The 23,574-nt window shown below is 44.6% G+C and overlaps 1 protein-coding gene and 1 long non-coding RNA gene across 5 annotated transcripts; both read left to right on the top strand.

Moving 5' to 3' along the window:
• The first annotated feature begins 1,687 nt into the window (after positions 1-1,687).
• On the top strand, positions 1,688-3,665 carry LOC123081808 (leucoanthocyanidin reductase-like). 2 transcript variants are annotated; one of them, XM_044504331.1, is made up of 5 exons: positions 1,688-1,942; positions 2,174-2,323; positions 2,427-2,664; positions 2,734-2,937; positions 3,012-3,665. In XM_044504331.1, exons 1-5 carry the CDS (start codon positions 1,739-1,741, stop codon positions 3,263-3,265), a joined length of 1,050 nt encoding a protein of 349 aa, XP_044360266.1. In that variant the 5' UTR covers positions 1,688-1,738; the 3' UTR covers positions 3,266-3,665. The 2 variants fall into 2 exon arrangements, with proteins under 2 accessions (XP_044360266.1, XP_044360265.1); XM_044504330.1 differs by having other exon boundaries at positions 3,009-3,665.
• Positions 3,666-17,189: 13,524 nt separating this feature from the next.
• Positions 17,190-23,372, top strand: LOC123085340 (uncharacterized). 3 transcript variants are annotated; one of them, XR_006439687.1, is made up of 8 exons: positions 17,198-17,819; positions 18,561-18,702; positions 18,774-18,820; positions 19,311-19,441; positions 19,532-19,581; positions 21,214-21,905; positions 22,020-22,107; positions 22,990-23,372. It is a non-coding gene; the product is annotated as an uncharacterized lncRNA (long non-coding RNA). The 3 variants fall into 3 exon arrangements; XR_006439685.1 differs by lacking the exon at positions 19,532-19,581 and having other exon boundaries at positions 17,190-17,819; positions 19,311-19,494; positions 20,324-21,905; XR_006439686.1 differs by lacking the exon at positions 19,532-19,581 and having other exon boundaries at positions 19,311-19,494.
• Positions 23,373-23,574: the final 202 nt, after the last annotated feature.

Raw genomic sequence — 23,574 nt, 5'->3', positions numbered from 1 at the left:
ATTTCTGAAATAGTTATTGGGCTGCCCAAAATAGACTAAATTCCAGCACTAATTCGACCAGAGACATCAAGGATTGAGCGCTACAACGCATCTTCCCGCCTCCAGTCTCGGACGCTCTAGCCTTCTCTTAGCCTGAGCGGCGTAGCCATCGTGATCCTAGTGATGGAAGATCCCCCACACAGCCTTTTTCCCTCTCCCTCCCGCTCGCATGGAAGCTCCCCCACTTGCGCCGCCCAGAGCCGCCATGGGAATGGTCGCCGCCATTTTTTCCGGCGACCATATGGTCCGGCGACAATATCCCCACACGCGGTAGATCGAGGGCTATCGCCTGGTCCTCTCGGTCGGCCTCCTTGCGGCCTCCCTATGTGCCTCCGGCGCGGGAATTGGTCGTCGTCGGCGACCGTCGGCCCAAGCCACGGCTTTTAATTGAGGCAGCCTAATCCATTGTTAATTAAAAAAATATTTGAGAAAATACTGATAAGCCAATGACATGTGGGCCTAATATCTAGTTTGACTAGTCCTTTTCTATTTTTCATTTTAGTTTTTCTAGCTAGGACCCACGTGATAGGGCTTTTACCAAAAAAATTGGAGTGGGTCCCATCCATAAGAGACACATGGAGACAGGGGCAAGATTGTCAAAGAAACGGCCAGATACCGGTCAACCCACTTTGACCGGACGGAAACGGCACGGAAAGACATTTCTATAAGTGCACTTAACGGCAGAGGGATAAATTTGAGCACACTTCAAAATTAAGGGCAAATATGAGTAGTGGGTTCCAGTTAGGGACACAGATGTAAAAGACCCTTTTTGTAAACGACACTATCATTTGATGAACTAGATGATACCCCGCACGTTGTTGCGGGAACATTTTACAACATATTTCAATGTGATTCATTGTATGAAACATGAATATTTGAAGTAATAATATAAAAGGCTAAAACTAAAAATGATATAACTTATTATGTTTGATTACTATATAGTTGTTAAATATATTTCAAATATATATACCATAATAGAATGAAAATTCTCATGTATGTTTGCATATTGAGATGAGTTTTTTTCCGTGCATGTTATGATGAAGTGGCATGCTTGCATGTTGAGATACTATGGTAGTGAGGGTGGATCTTTTCTCATGCATGTTGTGAGATGATGTGGCATGCTTGCATGTTAGGAGAAATAGTTAATGGGGGCTAGCTATTTAGATATAGAAGATAAAGTTATTATGCTAAAAAAACGAGGCGCAAAAATGGTAACTACCGCCACGTCTCTCGGCGGGGCAAACGCCATCAGCATTTGTCGTGGGGCTTGACTAAGGAAGAAACCTACGGCCCTTACCAGCCGGTCTGTGTAGAAGAATCAGGCCCAGCCAACAAGAAGAGATCATACTACCCGTTTGACACGAACGGAGAGACAGTTGTGCAGAAATTTTGCACGATACAGAAGCATCTGATTCCTACAGAGGGTCCCTGACCCTTTACCACTCACATATGAATCTGGTCCCTTGCTATTGGATCTGGCAAAACTAGGATTCAGCAGCACCTAACGTGTGAGTTTGGGCTGCCATGTGTTTACCTACTCTTCTTCTGTAACCAGACCTGCCCGACAGGTGACAAGTAGGGTACAAAGACAACCTCTATATAAGATCCAACTCTGCCGGTCAGCGTCTGCCAGCCGGTTGCTAGAACCGCCACCATCTGGTCATCAGCTTCTAGCAAGCTAGGCACAGCGACGGAAGCGATGGCGCCTTGTGAGGAAGAGGAAGTGCCTCGTCCCGGCCCGGCACTCATCGTGGGCGCCACCGGCTACATCGGTCGCTTCGTGGCGGAGGCCTGCCTCGACAGCGGGCGCAGGACCTTCATCCTCGTCCGCCCCGGCAACGCCTGCCCCGCGCGCGCGGCCTCCGTCGACGCGCTCCAGCGCAAAGGCGCCTTGGTCGTCGAGGTATTATATATCATGCAGACACCCAGTGGCGGAGTTAGATGCAGATTACGCCTAGGGCTGTGCTATATTGAGTGATAAACTTCTATGATTTTCTATGCTTTGCATGAAGAAATTATAAAAAAAATTGTTTCTAGGCCTGGGGCTATAGCCCTAACTGCTCCAGGCGTGTCTCCGCCACTGTATGTAGTACAGATGTTCACGTAGTTAGGTATGCGCCCTCTGAAATGCCAGGGCCGCGTCGACGGGAAAGACGGCGGGAGGTCCGTGGAGACGGCGCTCCGCGCGCACGGCGTCGAGGTGGTGATCTCGGTGATGGGCGGCGCCAACATCCTCGACCAGCTCGGCCTCATCAAAGCCATCCAAGCCGCCGGCACCGTCAAGGTACGCGCCAGCACTTGCAAGTTTGTGTTACACTGCACTGTGACGTGCACGTACACACCCGTATGCATGCATGATGGACTTGTATGCGCGGTGCGCACAACAGAGGTTTCTGCCGTCGGAGTTCGGGCACGACGTGGACAGGGCGCGCCCGGTGGGGGCCGGGCTGGGGTTCTACGAGGAGAAGCGGCGCGTCCGGCGGGCGGCGGAGGCGGCCGGCGTGCCCTACACCTACATCTGCTGCAACTCCATCGCCGGCTGGCCCTACTTCGACAACATGCACCCGTCCGAGGTGCGCCCGCCGCTCGACCGCTTCCAGATCTACGGCGATGGCACCGTCAGAGGTATACCCATGCCCTACCTCTCTCTTTGTTCCTTCACCGTGACTCAGCGATTCTGTCCGCACTGCACAGCGTTCTTCGTGGCTGGAACTGACATTGGCAAGTTCACGGTCAAGGCCGCGTACGACGCCCGGAGCGTCAACAAGGTCGTCCACTTCCGCCCCGCCTGCAATCTCCTCAGCACCAACGAGATGGCCTGCCTCTGGGAGAGCAAGATCGGCCGCACACTGCCGCGCGTCACGCTTAGCAAGGAGGACTTGCTCGCCATGGCTGCGGGTACCTACTCATGCAGCCTGAGATTCAACGTGATTTTGGCTTGAAAATCTGATTCATCTTATGCATTGCAGAAGACATCATCCCGGAGAGCATAGTCGCTTCGCTCACGCACGACATCTTTATAAACGGCTGCCAGACCAACTTCGGCATCGACGGGTCGAGAGACGTTGAAGTATCAAGCCTTTACCCTGACATTCCATTCAGGACAATTGACGAATGCTTCGACGACTACGCTCATGGCCTCCACCTGGAAGAAGAAGCTGAAGAGAGCAAGAAAAGTAACGCGCCGATGGTGGAAAGATTGGCAGTTTATCCTACGTGTGCTTAGACCAGATCGAGAAGAGTGCAACCCGGCAACGTTTGTCTCGCTTTGTTTTTCTAGTTTGAGGCATGTTTGGATTATCGTTTTCCTTATAAATATACCCGTAAAAAATATACGCCCCCGCCTATTCCTCAACAACCTCAGATGGCACCAATTCTGCTTTTTGCGTCTCACCTCGCGCCCTTTTCACTGCCTATAAAAGACAGACTTTGTTTCCCGCATGTTATACACCTAGATCGCAAAGGGCTGGCTGTGAACCCCGTGACAGGCACTCGATGGGAGACGTTGACCTTGGATCTGAAGTTGGTCATCTTCAATAAGGCTCCACATCTCCTTCAGGCTTTTCGTGCATCATCTTCCCACCTTCAATCAGTCTTCCCATCTTCAATCAGGTTCCATGGCTTCACCATCCTACACAGCAGTACGAATTTGTATTTGTAAATATTTTCATGGTATTGTTGATTGAATTAATCTATTTGGTAGTGAACCCTATTTTGCATAAAACCTCTGATAATTTCATATGGGCAATTCCTAGGACATAGTAGATCCAACAACCTGGTAATCTGTTAATCTAAATGATAACACGTATTGTTGAAGGAAAAATTAGAGGCAACTCTGATTAGGGAGTATCGTAAATATGAACATGTGGCACATAAGAGAATCAGATTGCACTATGAATGCCTATATAAATACTAAAATGATCTAACACCGAACCACAATTAGATTATCGATGACTATATATATCAAGTGCAGTAGTTAATTTTTCATGACAAGGATGCAATTTAAAGCACACTGTAAGGATAATTTTCCATAAGTATCAATCATATTTATCCAGAATATATAGTGTGCAGTAAGAGCTAAGCAGTAAGCAGATGAAGATTAGAATACCTTGTGATGTCATCTGATGTTGATAGCAGTACGTGGGGCAAGCGAGACCAGATTTAATAGCAAATTAAAGATCTTGGCAGCAACATAGGAAAATAACTGATAAGGGATGTGAACATCCCGTTAGACAGACATGTTGGGGAACGTAGCAGAAATTCAAAATTTTCTACGCATCACCAAGATCAATCTATGGAGTAATCTAGCAACGAGGGAAGGAGAGTGCATCTACATACCCTTGTAGATCGCTAAGCGGAAGCGTTCAAGTGAACGGGGTTGATGGAGTCGTACTTGTCATGATCCAAATTACCGATGATTCTAGTGCCGAACGGACGACACCTCCGTGTTCAACACATGTACAGCCCGGTGACGTCTCCTACGCCTTGGTCCAGCAAGGGGAGAAGGAGAGGTTGGGGAAGACTCCATCCAGCAGCAGCACGACGGTGTGGTGGTGGTGGAGGAGCGCAGGACTCCAGCAGGGCTTCGCCAAGCACTACGAGAGACAAGGAGGGAGTGTTGGGGAACGTAGCAATAATTCAAAATTTTCCTACGTGTCATCAAGATCAATCTATGGAGTCATCTAGCAATGAGGGAGGAGTGGATCTACATACCCTTGTAGATCACGCGCGGACGCGTTTAAGAGAACGGGGTTGATGGAGTCGTACTCGTCGTGATCCAAATCACCGATGATCCTAGCGCCGAACGGACGGCACCTCCGCGTTCAACACACGTACGGAACAGCGGTGTCTCCTCCTTCTTGATCCAGCAAGGAGGGAGGAGAGGTTGATGGAGATCCAGCAGCACGATGGCGTGGTGGTGGAAGTAGCGGGATTCCAACAGGGCTTCGCCAAGCGCTGCGGGAGGAGGGAGATGTGTCATGGGAGGGAGAGGGAGGCGCCAGGGCTTAGGTATGGTTGCCCTCCCTTCCCCCCCCCACTATATATAGGGCCAAGGGAGAGGGGGAGGGTGCAGCCTTGCCCCTTCCTCCAAGGAAGGGTGTGGCCAAGGGGGGAGGAGTCCATCCTCCCCAAGGCACCTCGGAGGTCCCTTCCCCCTTTAGGACTCTCCCCTCCTCTTGTCCCTTTGGCGCATGGGCCTCTAGGGGCTGGTGCCCTTGGCCCATGTAGGCCAAGGCGCACCCCCTACAGCCCATGTGGCCCCCGGGGGCAGGTGGCCCCACCCGGTGGACCCCTGGGACCCTTCCGGTGGTCTCGGTACAATACCGGTGACCCCGAAACTTGTCCCGATGGCCGAAATAGCACTTTCTATATATAATTCTTTACCTCCGGACCATTCTGGAACTCTTCGTGACGTCCGGGATCTCATCCGGGACTCCGAACAACTTTCGGGTCACCGCATACTAATATCTCTATAACCCTAGCGTCACCGAACCTTAAGTGTGTAGACCCTACGGGTTCGGGAGACATGCAGACATGACCGAGATGACTCTCCGGTCAATAACCAACAGCGGGATCTGGATACCCATGTTGGCTCCCACATGTTCCATGATGATCTCATCGAATGAACCACGATGTCAAGGACTTAATCAATCCCGTATACAATTCCCTTTGTCTATCGGTACGATACTTGCCCGAGATTCGATCGTCGGTATCCCGATACCTTGTTCAATCTCGTTACCGGCAAGTCTCTTTACTCGTTTCATAACACATCATCCCGTGATCAACTCCTTGATCACATTGTGCACATTATGATGATGTCCTACTGAGTGGGCCCAGAGATACCTCTCCGTTTACACGGAGTGACAAATCCCAGTCTCGATTCGTGCCAACCCAACAGACACTTTCGAAGATACCTATAATGTACCTTTATAGCCACCCAGTTACGTTGTGACGTTTGGCACACCCAAAGTATTCCTACAGTATCCAGGAGTTGCACAATCTCATGGTCTAAGGAAATGATACTTGACATTAGAAAAGCTTTAGCATACGAACTACATGATCTTGTGCTAGGCTTAGGATTGGGTCTTGTCCATCACATCATTCTCCTAATGATGTGATCCCGTTATCAACGACATCCAATGTCCATGGTCAGGAAACCGTAACCATCTATTGATTAACGAGCTAGTCAACTAGAGGCTTACTAGGGACATGGTGTTGTCTATGTATCCACACATGTATCTGAGTTTCCTATCAATACAATTCTAGCATGGATAATAAACGATTGTCATGAACAAGGAAATATAATAATAACCAATTTATTATTGCCTATAGGGCATATTTCCAACAGTCTCCCACTTGCACTAGAGTCAATAATCCAGTTCACATCGCTATGTGACTAACACTCAAGGTCACATCCCCATGTGACTAACACCCAAAGAGTTACTAGAGTCAATAATCTAGTTCACATTACCATGTGATTAACACTCGATGAGTTCTGGGTTTGATCATGTTATGCTTGTGAGAGATGTTATAGTCATCGGGTCTGAATCTTTCAGATCCGTATGTACTTCGCAAATTTCTATGTCATCTTGTAGATGCAACTACTACGCTACATTTGGAGCTATTCCAAATAACTGTTCTACTATACGAATCCAGTTTACTACTCAGAATAATCTGGATTAGTGTCAAAGTTTGCATCGGCGTAACCCTTTACGACGAACTCTTTTACCACCTCCATAATCGAGAAAATTCCTTAGTCCACTAGTTACTAAGGATAACTTTGACCGCTGTCTTGTGATCCATTCTTGGATCACTCTTGTACCCCTTGTCTGACTCATGGCAAGGCACATTTCAGGTGCGGTACACAACATAGCATACTGTAGGGCCTATGTCTTAAGCATAGGGGACGACCTTCGTCCTTTCTCTCTATTCTGCCGTGGTCGAGCTTTAAGTCTTAACTTCATACCTTACAACTCAGGCAAGGACTCCTTCTTTGACTGATCCATCTTGAACACCTTCAAGATCATATCAAGGTATGTGCTCATTTGAAAGTACCATTAAGCGTTTTGATCTATCCTTATAGATCTTGATGCTCAATGTTCAAGTAGCTTAATCCAGACTTTCCATTGAAAAACACTTTCCAAGTAACCCTATATGCTTTCCAGAAATTCTACATCATTTCTGATCCATAATATGTCAACAACATATACTCATCAGAAATTCTATAGTGCTCCCACTCACTTCTTTGGAAATACAAGTTTCTCATAAACTTTGTATACACCCAAAATCTTTGATCATCATCAAAGCATACATTCCAACTCCGGGATGCTTACTCCAGTCCTTAGAAGGATTGCTGGAGCTTTGCGTACTTATTAGCATCTTTTAGGATTGACAAAACCTTCCGGTTGTATCACATACAGCCTTTCCTCAAGAAAATCGTCGAGGAAACAATGTTTTGACATCCTATCTGCAAGATTTCATAAATAATGCAGTAATCGCTAATATAATTCCAACAGACTCTTAGCATCGCTACGAGTGAGAAAGTCTCATCATAGTCAACTCCTTGAACTTGTCGGAAAAAATCTTAACGACAAGTCAACCTTTCTTAATGGTGATACTTACCATCATTGTCCGTCTTCCTTTTAAAATCCATCTATACTCAACAGCCTCACGACCATCGAGTTGTTCTGTCAAAGTCTACACTTTGTTTCCATACATGGATCCTCTCTCGGATTTTACGGCCTCGAGCCATTTATCAGAATCCGGGCCCACCATCGCTTCTCCATAGCTCGTAGGTTCATTGTTGTCTAGCAACATGACTTCCAAGACAGGATCACGTACCACTCTGAAGTAGTACGCATCCTTGTCATCCCACGAGATTTGGTAGTGACTTGATCTGAAGTTTCATGATCACTATCATAAGCTTTCACTTCAATTGGTGTAGGTGCCACAGGAACAACTTCCTGTGCCCCGCCACACACTAGTTGAAGAGACGGTTCAATAACCTCATCAAGTCTCCACCATCCTCCCACTCAATTCTTTCGAGAGAAACTTTTCCTTGAGAAAGGACCCGATTCTAGAAACAATCCCTTATTGCTTTCGGATCTGAGACAGGAGGTATACCCAACTGTTTTGGGTGTCCTATGAAGATGCATTTATCCGCTTTGGGTTCGAGCTTATCAGCCTGAAACTTTTTCACATAAGCGTCGCAGCCCCAAACTTTTAAGAAATGACAGCTTAGGTTTCTCTAAACCATAGTTCATACGGTGTCATCTCATCGGAATTACGTGGTGCCCCTTTTAAAGTGAATGTGGTTGTCTCTAATGCCTAACCCATAAACTATCGTGGTAATTCGATAAGAGACATCATGGTATGCATCATATCCAATAGGGTGCAGTTATGATGTTCGGACACGCCATCACACTATGGTGTTCCAGGCTGTATTAGTTGTGAAACAATTTCCACAATGTCTTAATTCTATGCCAAACTCGTAATTCAGATATTCATCTCTATGATCATATCATAGATATTTTATCCTCTTGTTACGACGATCTTTCAACTTCACCCTGAAATTACTTGAACCTTTCAATAATTCAGACTCGTGATTCATCAAGTAAATATACTCAACATCTACTCAAATCATCTGTGAAGTAAGAACATAACGATATCCACTACATGCCTCAGCACTCATTGGATTGCACACATCAAAATGTATTACTTCCAACAAGTTGCTTTCTAGTTCCATTTTACTAAAACCGAGGCTTTCAGTCATCTTGCCCATGTGGTATGATTTGCATGTCTCAAGTGATTCAAAATCAAGTGAGTCCAAACGGTCCATTTGCATGGAGTTTCTTCATGCATATACACCAATAGACATGGTTCGCATGTCTCAAACTTTTCAAAAACGAGTGAGCCCAAAGATCCATCAACATGGAGCTTCTTCATGCGTTTTATACCGATATGACTTAAGTGGCAGTGCCATAAGTAGGTGGTACTATCATTACTATCTTATATCTTTTGGCATGAACATGTGTATCACTACGATCGAGATTCAATAAACCATTCATTTTAGGTGCAAGACCATTGAAGGTATTATTCAAATACACAGAGTAACCATTATTCTCCTTAAATGAATAACCGTATTGCGATAGACATAATCCAATCATGTCTATGCTCAACGCAAACACCAATCTCGATGGTAGAGGGAGCATGCGATGCTTGATCACATCAAGCTTGGGAAAAACTTCCAACACATATCGCCAGCTCACCTTTAGCTAGTCTCCGTTTACTTCGCAGCCTTTTATTTCGAGTTTACTAACACCTAGCAACCGAACCGGTATCTAATACCATGGTGCTACTAGGAGTACTAGTAAAGTACACATTAACACAATGTATATCCAATATACTTCTATCGACCTTGCCAGCCTTCTCATCTACCAAGTATCTAGGGTAATTCTGCTCCAGTGGCTGTTCCTCTTATTACAGAAGCACTTAGTCTCGGGTTTGGGTTCAACCTTGGGTTTCTTCACTAGAGCAGCAGCTGAATTGCCGTTTCATGAAGTATCCCTTCTTGCCCTTGCCCTTGCCCTTCTTGAAACTAGTGGTTCAACCATCAACAATTGATGCTCCTTCTTGATTTCTACTTTTGTGGTGTCAAACATCGCGAATATCTCAAGGATCATCATATATGTCCCTGATATATCATAGTTCATCACGAAGCTCTAGCAGCTTGGTGGTAATGACTTCGGAGAAACATCACTTTCTCATCTGGAAGATCAACTCCCACTCGATTGAAATGATTGTTGTACTCAGACAATCCGAGCACAAGCTCAACAATTGATCTTTTCTCCCTTAGTTTGCAGGCTAAGAAAATCGTCGGAGGTCTTATACCTCTTGACGTGGGCACGGGCCTGAAATCCCAATTTCAGCCCTCGAAACATCTCATATGTTTCGCGACGTTTCAAAACGTCTTTGGTGCCTCAACTCTAAACCGTTTAACTGAACTATCATGTAGTTATCAAAATGTGTATGTCAGATGTTCGCAACATCCACAGACGACGTTCGAGGTTCAGCACACTGAGCGGGGCATTAAAGACATAAGCCTTCTATGAAGCAATGAGGACAATCCTCATTTTACGGACCCAGTCCGCATAATTGCTACTATCAACTTTCAACTAAATTTTCTCTAGGAACATATCTAAACAGTAGAACTAAAGCGCGAACCACGACATAATTTGCGAAGACCTTTTGACTATGTTCAGGATAATTAAGTTCATCTTATGAACTCCCACTCAGATAGACATCCCTCTAGTCATCTAAGTGATTACATGATCCGAGTCAACTAGGCCCTGTCCGATCATCACGTGAGACGGACTAGTCAACATCGGTGAACATCTTCATGTTGATCGTATCTTCTATACGAATCATGTTCGCCCTTTCGGTCTTCTGTGTTCCGAGGCCATGTCTGTACATGCTAGGCTCATCAAGTCAACCTAAGTGTTTGCATGTGTAAATCCGTCTTACACCCGTTGTATGTGAACGTTGGAATCTATCACACTCGATCATCACATGGTGCTTCGAAACAACGAACGATCGCAACGGTGCATAGTTAGGGGGAACACTTTCTTGAAATTATTATGAGGGATCATCTTATTTACTACCGTTGTTCTAAGTAAACAAGATGCAAAAACATGATAAACATCACATGCAATCAAATAATAGTGACATGATATGGCCAATATCATATAGCTCCTTTGATCTCCATCTTGGGGCTCCATGATCATCTTGTCACCGGCATGACACCATGATCTCCATCATCATGATCTCCATCATCGTGTCTCCATGAAGTTGCTCGCCAACTATTACTTCTACTACTATGGCTAACATGTTTAGCAATAAAGTAAAGTAATTTACATGGCGTTTCTCAATAACACGCAGGTCATACAAAAAATAAAGACAACTCCTATGGCTCCTGCCGGTTGTCATACTCATCGACATGCAAGTCGTGATTCCTATTACAAGAACATGACCTCATACATCACATATATATCATTCATCACATCCTTTGGCCATATCACATCACAAAACACTTGCTGCAAAAACAAGTTAGACGTCCTCTAATTGTTGTTGCAAGTTTTTACGTGGCTGCTATAGGTTTCTAGCAAGAACGTTTCTTACCTATGCCAAAACCACAACGTGAATTGCCAATTTCTATTTACCCTTTATAAGGACCCTGTTCATCGAATCCGATCCGACTAAAGTGGGAGAAACAGACACCCGCCAGCCACCTTATGCAACTAGTGCATGTCAGTCGGTGGAACCGGTCTCACGTAAGCGTACGTGTAAGGTTGGTCCAGGCCGCTTCATCCCACGATGCCGTCGAATCAAGATAAGACTAGTAACGGCAAGATAATTGACAATATCGACGCCCACAACTACTTTGTATTCTACTCATGCATAGTAACTACGCATAGACCTAGCTCATGATGCCACTGTTGGGGAACGTAGCAGAAATTCAAAATTTTCTACGCATCACCAAGATCAATCTATGGAGTAATCTAGCAACGAGGGAAGGAGAGTGCATCTACATACCCTTGTAGATCGCTAAGCGGAAGCGTTCAAGTGAACAGGGTTGATGGAGTCGTACTCGTCGTGATCCAAATCACCGATGATCCTAGTGCCGAACGGACGGCACCTCCGTGTTCAACACACGTACAGCCCGGTGACTCTCCTACGCCTTGATCCAGCAAGGGGAGAAAGAGAGGTTGGGGAAGACTCCATCCAGCAGCAGCACGACGGTGTGGTGGTGGTGGAGGAGCGCGGGACTCCAGCAGGGCTTCGCCAAGCACTACGAGAGACGAGGAGGGAGAGGGGTAGGGCTGCGCCAACAGGGAGAGCAAATCACATGTGTTGGGCAGCCCAAACCTCAAGTATATATAGGGGGAGGGGAGGGGCTGTGCCCCCACCTAGGGTTCCCTCCCTAGGGGTGGCGGCAGCCCCCAGATCCCATCTGGGTGGCGGCCACAAGGGGAAGAGGGGGAGGCGCACCTGGGGTGGGCCTTAGGGCCCATCTGCCCTAGGGTTTGCCCCCTTCCCCTATTGGAGGCGCCTTGGGCCTTGGTGGGAGGCGCCCTAGCCCACCTAGGGGCTGGTCCCTTCCAACTATTGGCCCATGTAGGCATCCGGGGCTGGTGGCGCCACCTAGTGGACCCCCGGACCCCTCCGGTGGTCCCGGTACACTACCGGTGATGCCTGGAACACTTCCGGTGGCCAAAACCATACTTCCTATATATATATATATATATATATATATATATATATATATATATATATATATATATCAATTTTTACCTTCAGGCCATTCCGGAACTCCTCGTGACGTCTGGGATCTCATCCGGGACTCCGAACAACATTCGGTAACAGCGTACATACTTTTCCTATAACCCTAGCGTCATCGAACCTTAAGTGTGTAGACCCTACGGGTTCGGGAACCATGCAGACATGACCGATACGTTCTCCGGTCAATAACCAACAGCGGGATCTGGATACCCATGTTGGCTCCCACATGCTCCACGATGATCTCATCGGATGAACCACGATGTCAAGGACTTAATCAATCCCGTATACAATTCCCTTTGTCTAGCGGTACGATACTTGCCCGAGATTCGATCGTCGGTATCCTGATACCTGGTTCAATCTTGTTACCGGCAAGTCTCTTTTACTCGTTCCGTAACACATCATCCCGTGATCAACTCCTTGATCACATTGTGCACATTATGATGATGTCCTACCGAGTGGGCCCAGAGATACCTCTCCGTTTACACGGAGTGACAAATCCCAGTCTCGATTCGTGCCAACCCAACAGACACTTTCGGAGATACCTGTAGTGTACCTTTATAGCCACCCAGTTACGTTGTGACGTTTGGCACACCCAAAGCACTCCTACGGTATCCGGGAGTTGCACAATCTCATGGTCTAAGGAAATGATACTTGACATTAGAAAAGCTTTAGCATACGAACTACATGATCTTGTGCTAGGCTTAGGATTGGGTCTTGTCCATCACATCATTCTCCTAATGATGTGATCCCATTATCAACGACATCCAATGTCCATGGTCAGGAAACCGTAACCATCTATTGATCAACGAGCTAGTCAACTAGAGGCTTACTAGGGACATGGTGTTGTCTATGTATCCACACATGTATCTGTGTTTCCTATCAATACAATTCTAGCATGGATAATAAATGATTGTCATGAACAAAGAAATATAATAATAACCAATTTATTATTGCCTCTAGGACATATTTCCAACAAGACAAGCGACAAAAATTCAAGTGTCCAGTCATAGCATGAACAAAAGATTAGTGGCATGCTCATTTTCTTCCACTTCGTAGATTTATTCCTTTTGAACGAAATGACTCATCTTCCATTATTGCTTCTTGTATCCCCTCTGTAGAAAAATATGGATGATGAGAAGGAAAAAAAATTAAGAAGGAAAACACAGATAAAGCTAAGCGCCATGTATGGAAATCTTCAGAGGACAAAATACTGCTGAATATATTAAAAGATCAAAGCCTACATGGAGGAAAAGAAGGAACATGTTACACAAAGAAAGCATGGCGTGATATCTTAGAACAATTCAATGATTCAAGGGTAGAAAAACTTGAATTACAACAACTGAAAAATCGTCATAAATACTACAGGAATTGCTACAGCACCATGGACAGACTTCTAAAACTCACGGGATTTGGTTGGGATGACGATGACAAAATGATAAAAGCTCCAGAAGATATTTGGGAAGAACTAATTAAGATAAGTTTGTTCAAGTAGAATTCATATGAAGTTTTCATATCCTATTATTAACAAAAACATTAAACAACTTGCAGAAGGATAAGGCTATCCAAGAATATCGAGATAAGGTGTGGCCTAGTTGGATAGATCTTCAAGCCATATGTGCTAGTTCAACAGCATCTGGAGCTGGTGCTGTATCTAGCAAAGGAAAAGATGGTACATGTACGACCAAATCTTCACAAATTGATCTCAATACGGAAGTTGAAGTACATGACATCGATTCTGATGAAATCAATGCTTCCCCTGGTGTCTTCACCAAGAAGTCAACTACCATTGAGCCAGAAAAAAAGAAGTCCGCTGGAAGTGGATCCAAGGAAACTGCAAGAGGACAAAAACGGACAGCCGATGATGCCATAATAGCAATTGATCGCCTTGCAGATGCATCACTTAGCATTGCTGAAGCAAAGAAAACAGTAGCACAACAAACTAAAGCTTACTCGGTTAAATCTTGCATGGCAATACTAAATAGTATAAGTAATCTAGATCCCAAATAGAAACTAAAAGCGGTAAAGGCATTTACAGATGGTGATAAACGGGCCATTTTCATCGAGATGGATGAAGAGACGCGGAAGCTCTGGATTCTTGATCCTTAGAATTTTTGTAATACACCTTTGAGCATAGTATTTTATTTCAGTCGTTGTCGCACTTTACAAGATTCAGAAAACAATTTCACTTATATTTTGTTAGTTTGTGTGAAGTAATAAATATTGTTTTCAGTTTGGTATTGTTCATTGTCCGGTTCAGCACTATTACATTTTAAAACAATTATCCAGAGATGATATGGTCAACTGTGCAAATCGTGCGGGGATCTATGAACATTTCGGATATGCCAGATGATGAACTTTTTGATTCCGAACAAGTGCTTATTAATAACATTTCTGCAGTGTCCTTGTTTCGCGATGTGTTGTTCACAAGGTTATTCAGAACGCCCCGAAACACTTCTATATTAACTGGTGCTCAGAAAACGATAGAGTTTTTAGAGGGACATCCAGTTAGATTTTATGAACAATTTCGTCTTGAGACGCACACATTCTACTTGTTGCGGGATGCTTTGTGCGAGAGGAAATTACTTAAGGATACAAATCGAATGACAGTGGACGAACAACTACTCATGTTTCTACATACAATTGGTCACAATGTTAGAAACCGTGTCATCCAAGATAGATATCAGCATTCTGGCGAACCAATCAGCCGACACTTCAACAAAGTTTTAGACGCCGTTTGCATAACAGATTCAAGCAATCAAGTCCCATCAAAAATATTGGGTGACGCAAGATTCTACCCATATTTCAAGGTATGTTTGCTATTAGAAGCAGATACTCTTTTACATATGATTTTCATAAATAGAAGGTCGACACCATTTAAACTTTTTTTTGACTAACAAAAAATCCCAACAAAACTGCCTAGGAGCAATTGATGGGACACATATTGAGGCAAAAGTCAGGCTTGATAAGCAAACACCTTATAGAAACAGACATGGTTATCCGTCTCAAAATGTAATGGCAGTAGTGTCATTTGACATGACATTCTCTTATGTCGCTCCTGAATGGGAGGGTTCTGCATCGGATCAAGTTGTTCTAAGATGGGCTGTGACTAGTGGGGGTTTAGTTGTTCCTGAAGGTAAAGTACAATTATTTGTGTATCTACAATATATATAAAGATGATGAGTTTGATATGAAATTAATGTGCAGGTAATTTTACCTTGTTGATTCAGGCTACGCAAATACTCCAAGATTTATTGCCCCGTATCGTGGAGATCGCTATCATATTGCTTCTTTTCGTGGAAGTAATCGATGATATACTAGTGAGAAGGACTTGTTCAACCATCTACATGCACAGTTGCGGAATGTTGTTGAACGAACTTTTGGTGTCCTAAAAGCTCGTTTTCCAATTCTAAGTAGGAAAGGAGGAATTCCTTATCCATACAGAACTCAAGTGAAAATTATTATGGCTTGTTGCATTATCCACAACTTCATAAGGAAGATTAATCATCCTGATGAGTTATTCGAGCTTTATGAGCATGGGAAACAGAACAAAATACTGACCATGGTGATCAACAAGTTCATGGGCAAGCAAGAGAAGATGATAGAGTTGCTGGTGAGAGAGTTCGTGCTGCCATCGCCCGAGAGTTGTGGACTAAACATCAACAACGTAGTGCTCAACCAGAAGATGATTAAATACTGTAATATTTGTTTTCCATCTTCAATTGTAGATATATCTGCATAATTATTGTTGCAACTTTTAATTCTTTATATGGACATGAACTTCCCATTCTTTTATAGGCTTATATGCTCTATCTCTCTCTCTCTCTCTCACCCTCTGCCTCTCCCTCTCTCTATCTGGAGCTACAAGATGAAATGTTATTGTCTACCAATCTTTCCAGCAAGTAAAGCAACAAATAAACTACTTCAAATTGGTGCATTTTTATGTGACATTCAAGTGTTCCCTTTGTACCTGCGCACCAGATTCTTCAATGGACCAAGTAGATATGTAGCTAATTGCTAAGTCCTGTCAGTTATGAAGTAGTATACTCTCTGCAAGTGCATGATGTAGACCATGAAAACATGCTAAGAAACCAAAAAAAGAGATAACTGTAGCTTCTCTCGTCAAGTGCATGATGTAGTTCATGTTAATTTACTAGTACAAAACTTGAAAATAATAATCAAACATACCTGCTCCTCTGAATCCCCATCCGCTAGCTTGAAATCCCCATCCGCTACAGCTGCCTGCTGCCCCCGGCGCCGCCGGTACAGGCTGATGTCGGTGCAGCCTGCACGTCCGACGTTGAGGGGAGGCAGGCCTGTGCGTTGACCTGAAGCAGGACCGCTCGCTAGGTACAGCTTGTGCGGGGTCGGCGGCCGACGAAACGGAGTACGCCTGGGGACCTAGCCGTCCAGGGGAGGGGAGGCGAGCAGCAACCAACATCCAGGGAGCGGAGGCGCATAGTAGTAGGCGTCCGCGCGCGGCGGCGTGTACCTGGCGGCCTGGGAGTCCAGCAACAACCGATGTCCAGGACGGCGGAGGCGCGCCGTACCCGGCGTCCGCGCGCGGATTCTTCCACGGGCGAGACGAGGGAGCAGCGGTGTGAGCGAGCGGAGGAGGAATCGGAGAGCAGCAGCAGCTCAACGCTTGGATGGATGAGGCCATGGTGTGCGATTTGGGGGAAGCGAGTCGAGAAGAATTAAACATATAAACCCTCAAGAAGTGCACAACCATCGCTCGAGCGCACCGCACCACGCGAGGGGTAAAAACCACCGAAAAAAACGCAAGGGCGCACCGCACCACACGAGCACGCGAGCGGTCGCGCTACTGCGCTAGGGCCACAGCAATCGAGCAAGAGGAAAAACAGCCCCGCGCCCCTCACTCCTCCCTCCCTCGTCCGCCGCCACTCCCTCCCACCTCCTCCTCCTCCTCCTCCTACGCTCTAGGAGCCCCGCCGCCGACTGCTACTCCTCCACCGCCTCGCCTCTTCCCCCTCCTTGCCTTCCCATCGCTCGTCTTCAGGCTGCAGCGGTGATTCCCGATCTGAGCCGTCTTTTCTTTTCCCGTCCGTCTCTCTCTCTCCCCCGCGGCTAGGATTCGGGCTAGGGTTCGGGCGCCTTCCCTTCTCTCCTCTACCCAACGCCGCCTCCCCTCCTTTCTCTCCTTCTCCACTAACGAGGCCGGGCCAGGAGCAGCGAGGCCGGGGCGGCGGCGCGGACAAGAAACTGTGGGCTCTCCTCCGCAAATCTCTACCGGGACGACTGTAGCCGGAGGAGGATCCCCGGTCAACGGCGCCCCGGGCGCTCACTGCCAAGAAGCCGCCGGAGGAGGAACTCGACCTGGACGACCGCCGCTGGACGAAGAGCCCCGAAAAAAATCCCCCAACCACCCCTGCGCCACCGCCTCTTCACCTTCGACCACGGGTTGCAACGGTCAGAGGACCAAGGTGTGGATTCTCCCCCCCCCCCCCTCCCTTTTCCTTAATTCTCATCTGTTCCTCCAGCCCCTCCCATCCTTGCGTACACAGCACACACACACTGTCTCTCTCATCTCGTGGATGGGAATGGCCAGCGTGGATTAATTAATTTCATCATATTTCTGTCAGATTTGATTTCAACAGCGGCGGTGGTGTCTTGCTGTTCTTTGCACATATTTCTGCCAGATTTGATTTAATTTCATCCTTGCTATTCATAATCTATTAATTAATGACCTGTACATACATATTTTATCATGTCTACTAAGAATCTCATCAGTTTACAGTTCATACATCAGGTTATTTTATCCTGTTTTCTTCAGGTTTGATTTAGGGTGTTCTTTTTTCCTTTTTCAGATGTATGCCATATGTGTAGCAATCGTTCTAAAACACCCCCATTCCTTCTCTTCCTATCAATTTAATCAGGACCCACTCTGGACCATTTTCAGAAACCACTCTAAACCATTTTCTGAAAATTGATAGGAAGAGAGTGATTTTCATAACAGCGGCTGCAGCCCCCAGGGTTAATTAGAACCTAAAATGTTTCCTTTAGTTTATGAAAAAGGTCTAGAGTGGTTTCTGCAGCTGCTGTTATGTTTCATTGATTCAGTCCTATAGTTGGATAGTTCCAGTGGATTTTACTAAATGGTTTTGTAGATTTAATTAGTGAAAAGGCCTCAATTGGTTTATGCAACATTGCTTGTCTGTTGGCAGTTGGAGCATACTAGGCAAATGGGCCTTGCCGTGAGTCGTGGTGCAACAGTGACCTCGATGGCAGGGCAATGGTCAGATACGAGTCAGCACCAAAGATGACTGTAAGCACTCAAAAAAGTTTACCACGCTAGAGCTATGTCAGGTGCCTACTGTTCTTTTGTGCTTTTTGTTTTCTATTTCCCGTCAGAAGCTCATTCCATAATCAATTTGCAGGTTGTACGGGGGCAGTTAATGAATATACTTGTGACACTTATACTCAGGTAAATTACTAATCATTCAAATCACTAATAATCAGGTAAAGCACAATAATAAGCCCACCAGTCATAGAAGAGGAAAAATAACCACAAAGTGAAAATAGATTGTGAAAATTAGATGGCTCAGACGATGTAAAAGACAGAATCGGACGACCAGCGAGTTTTCAATCTGGGGGAGCTCGGAGTAGCCGAGTTGCCCAGCCAGATTAATTTTTATTGGGCATTCAGATTCTTATTTTGCGTTTCGTAGATTTTTAGCTGGGTGTATAAACATACACACGCACACTGACTTCAGATTTCAGTGACGGGGGTAAATTATTGTGCCATATGTATTGTTGCCATATTTAGTAATCATGCATATACATGTACATTGGTTTTTATCAAATGTACATGTGCTCCTGTAGCATATCTTCAGGTTTGGGGATTTAAATGCCCTTTGTTTTGTGTACCAGGTGGTTAACTGAGATTTTGTTTGCTTATTCTACTGTTTTTTTAGCAATGCCGACAAACATGGTTTATGATGATATTGGTGGTCTGAAGCTTTAGATCGTCGGGGCTGCTCTCATTCGTTCAATTTGCCAGTGATCCTTCCATTCTACTGCTGCTCATTATTATCATATGAAGGAGGTGTTCTTCCGTTACAATACTCCTGACGTGTTTCATGAAATGTCTATGAGCTGGTATGTTGTTCATTCTCTTTTTTTCTTCTACTTGCAGGCTGATCTATGTTCTCTGTTTGTTGGGTCCTCCGTGTCATTATGAACAAGGTTGGGTCTCTCTTGCTCAGTTTTTGTCTACTAAAAGTGATGTGAGCTGATGTGCTTGTTTGGGCGGTCTCCCTGTGTGTGTGATATTTGTTTGCATATCAACCCTGTGCTTGAAACTTACTTGCATATCATGATATCAAACGAGGATGTGTTCTTGTTTACCTCTTGAATAGACAGATCTTGGTGCATTACTGGTACCGTGCCTCTAGGTGGTCAGCGAGGGTCGCACTTGCGCTATGCTTCCCTCTGGATTCTAGCATGGTGTTCGGGTGCCTAGCTTAGTTCAGTTCTGAGTCGAAAGCAACGAAATCATATGTTTCTGAATCTTGGATATACCTTACAATGCAGCGGCCCATTCTTGTTGTGCCTGGACTGGCTAGATCGATTAGAGTTTGTCTAATATGCCTTCGGTAATCAGCAGCAACACACGAGATCCTGGAACCTGCATTAGTTATTGTTTGCACAATAATTACTTATTGATATCATTACCAGGCTATCCGAGCCATCAATCCCCGGACACCACTTGGTTTCCTTGCCCATTTATTCATCGGATCTGTACACAATCGACAGGATTGACTTCAGATCTTACATAAGGTTTCATAAAGATAGTTCAGAACCTAAGCTATACAAAGTTTTACAAACGAAATCTACACAAACTCATGGATTTGAAACTGAAAGATATTATGTGATGCATCTCTCCAAAAATCCAGCATAATTATATAGAGGAAACATATATTCCCAGAAATTTACGGTCGCGGTCGAGAGCAACGGCGAGTGTAGAGCAAGCCTGTGGGAGAGTTTTTCTGAAAGCAAGCCCTCAGCACGCCCCGACAACCTTTCCCTGTCAGCTTCGCTCCCCTCTTCCTCCTCTTTGCTTAGAATTGTTTTATTGTCATTCATATTCTGTATTAAATTCTGATGAGGTTTCTGCTTGTTAGATTAAATTCTAGCCAAGACTAAACTGTAGCCACAAGAAGGCAGGATTCTACTTGTTTAGTCTAAAAAAGAGTTTTTGACTTATTTGATTAGATTCTAAGTCAGCTTTTGGGGGGACTTTAGATACAATTTGTTAGTTGGAAAATATATGTGTTCTTGCGCTTGAGAAATTGCTGCCAGTGTTACTGTATCATATATGAATATGTACAAGGCATCAGAAAGCACAAGTAGCAGGAACAATTAGTTCAGTTTTAATATTATAGTGCTACTCATCCTAAATTGTGTTAATTAATCTGCTAGACTATGGTGATGACAGAGGGGTACTGTTTTTTAAAATTATTTCTTTGTTCCAATTATAAAGGGCCCTCTGCAAGGATATTTATTTCATCATGTGTAGAAGTTTAGTTGGACAGATATTGTTCGTCAGTTTCTTAGTGCGTGCCTAGCTGTTTCCCCTTTTTACATTGCTTATTTTCTATAGGATTTCTTGAAAGATAATAGCTTGCTTCAACAATTGTAGAACGATCATGGTTTCTTTGCATTCCTGTACTTTTATACGATTAACAATTTCATGGCTATCCTGTGTAAGAAACAGACATCATTGGCATTGGCCAATGCATTTGCGTTAAATGCCCTGTTGGCCGAGTGATGTAGTCCTATTGTGAAGATGCTTATTGTTTCATTTCTGTAATGTAGGAACATGTATATCCTTTCAAGTTCACTGATGTGGTTACCACTACAACACACGTCCCTCCAAGGACCAAGGGTGGGCATGATCTTCTACAAGGTTGTTGTCTGTGACTATTAGTACGGGATCAACTTTGCGGTGTCCCCATCGCTTCAAGTCAAGCTAATAGAGCTAAATGGGTATCCAATTTTAGAAAGCACACTTAAGAAACATGAACACGTGTCTTTAGATCCTATGGAGCATTCCTAATAATGACCATCTATTTAACTATCTTGGATCATTACCATTACAAAATGCAGCATGGCATTCATAATGTTCAGTTATTCATAAATGTGGCATTTAATTATTCTCCTGGCATGATATTTAAGCATGTTGCATATACCAATCTGTTGATAATTCAATTATTGATTCTGATGTACAAACATGCAAAACCATTGCCTGTTTGGATGATGCACATGAGTATGTTTTTGTTAGTTTTCGGTGATGTACGTCGTGAAGCGGGACGGGCGGACGGAGACGGTGCACTTCGACAAGATCACGGTGTGGTTCAAGAAGCTCAGCTATGGGCTCAGCCAGGAGCACCGCGACCCCGTGCTCGGTCTGCGTCAGGGTATACATGGGCGTCACCACCAGCCAGCTCGACGAGCTCGCCGCCGAGACCGCCGCCGCGCTCACGGCCTCCCAGCCTGACTATGCCTCCGTACGTTCCCTCTTTCGATCTGTCTCTCCCCTTCCGGTTCGTTCCATTCCCCCTCATGGCGCCCGTGTTCGTGTGTCCTGGTCTGACGTATGTGCGTGTGTGGTTCTTCTGCAGCTCGCGGCAAGGATTGTTGTGCCCAACCTGCCGCCAAGTGGAAATAGTCTGTGTGGCGCTTGTAAATAGAGAGCATTCTGGTAGAAAGGTACAGGAAAGAATAGGGAAACTTCTGTCATTTTCTTTGGTCTCTGAAAAATAAATGGTGATATGGGCTGATACATTGCTAAATTACATGATACAAACTCACTTCTTTTTTTATTTTTGGTTTACTTTGTTGTGCTACAATGGCTCTCCTAGGAATGTTCTTCCATGCTTTGATGTGCACAATCCAGAAAGTGCATGCATCCAGAAACCAAATAGGATTTTTTATGTGTTATCTTCTCTTAAATCTATAGACCTAAAGTGGTCGGACCCTTCCCTGGACCCTGCGCAAGCGGGAGCTACATGCACCAGGTTGCCCTTTTTATCTTCTCTTAAATCTTGTGCTTGTCCAATAAGAATAAGGTTTGGTGGTATTGCCTTTGTCTGTCACCTGGTAGATTTCAGACTTCAAGCTAGCTGCAGTTATTTCAGGTTCTATGTGCAAATCCTTGGTGTGACATGATTGGTAACTGACCATGAATACGTTGCAATCTGATATGTCTAATTCTTGATTTATGTGGTACCATCGTCTAAAAATTGGTCCTAAAGATACATGACCATGAATACGTTGCAATCTGATATGTCTAATTCTTGATTTATGTGGTACCATCGTCTAAAAATTGGTCCTAAAGATACATGATGTTTTTGTACTAAGTTGAGACAGTTATTTTGGAACGGAGGGAGTATTAGATTATTTTGTTCCTTTTTAATTTGGTTCTAAAATATAGTTTCAGAGTGATCATTTTGCATCAGCCAAGCTTGCCCTTGTTATAAATAATTGTTCTGTTGTCCTCAATTCACTTTCTCGGTTTTTTAATGCTACAAGTATTATTGGTCCAGTTTTTTTTAGTTATTCATCATGCCATTTTTCTTTCTGCCTTTGTAGCTGAAAGATTAGCAAGACTGGCTAAATTCTGAACATGTTCCATGTGAGAGAAATAGCATGTTGATTTCATCTTGAAATAATCATAGCTGAGGGACGAGCTTCGTAACTAAGGGTCATGTGTAGAGCTGAAGGAAGAAGTTGCGAGGCTTGGAACTCTCCTTGTAAAGGGCTCAGGACAGCAGTGAGGACAATGCCTCTTTAGTTGTAATTGTGATACTCCTGATCTGCAAGTAAACACTCCTGTGATACTAAATGTTGGTTGTTAGTACAGAGGTGGTGACATTAGTTGGTTCTCTGGTATTGATTTCATGATTTGTGGTTAATACATGATGTAATACAATCCACACTGCATTATATTTCCAGTTACATCTTTTACTTACTCACTACTAACATTCTTTCTAATTCGCTTCTTACATTCTTTCTAATTCGCTTCTTGCGCCATTGGCGCAACCGGGTCATCTAGTAGGAATAGAAGCAGCTAGTAGTCGTGGGCATCCAAACAAGGAACTGGGCCGACCAGTTTTTCAAATTTCCATATCAAACGTAGTTATTTATGAACTGGTTATTTGTAAAAATTGATGTAAA

The sequence above is a fragment of the Triticum aestivum genome, chromosome 4A, assembly GCF_018294505.1.
Source record: "Triticum aestivum cultivar Chinese Spring chromosome 4A, IWGSC CS RefSeq v2.1, whole genome shotgun sequence".
NCBI lineage: Eukaryota > Viridiplantae > Streptophyta > Magnoliopsida > Poales > Poaceae > Triticum > Triticum aestivum.
This window is presented reverse-complemented; position numbering and strand designations above follow the sequence as displayed.

What these genes read in the sequence shown, in the direction of transcription:
- LOC123081808 (XM_044504330.1), top strand. Translation starts at nt 1,739, where the DNA reads ATGGCGCCTTGTGAGGAAGAGGAAGTGCCTCGTCCCGGCCCGGCACTC. An exon ending in CGGCGATGGCACCGTCAGAG is followed by an intron (nt 2,665 to 2,733) that starts GTATACCCATGC and finishes CGCACTGCACAG; the next exon opens with CGTTCTTCGTGGCTGGAACT. An exon ending in CTTGCTCGCCATGGCTGCGG is followed by an intron (nt 2,938 to 3,008) that starts GTACCTACTCAT and finishes TATGCATTGCAG; the next exon opens with AAGACATCATCCCGGAGAGC.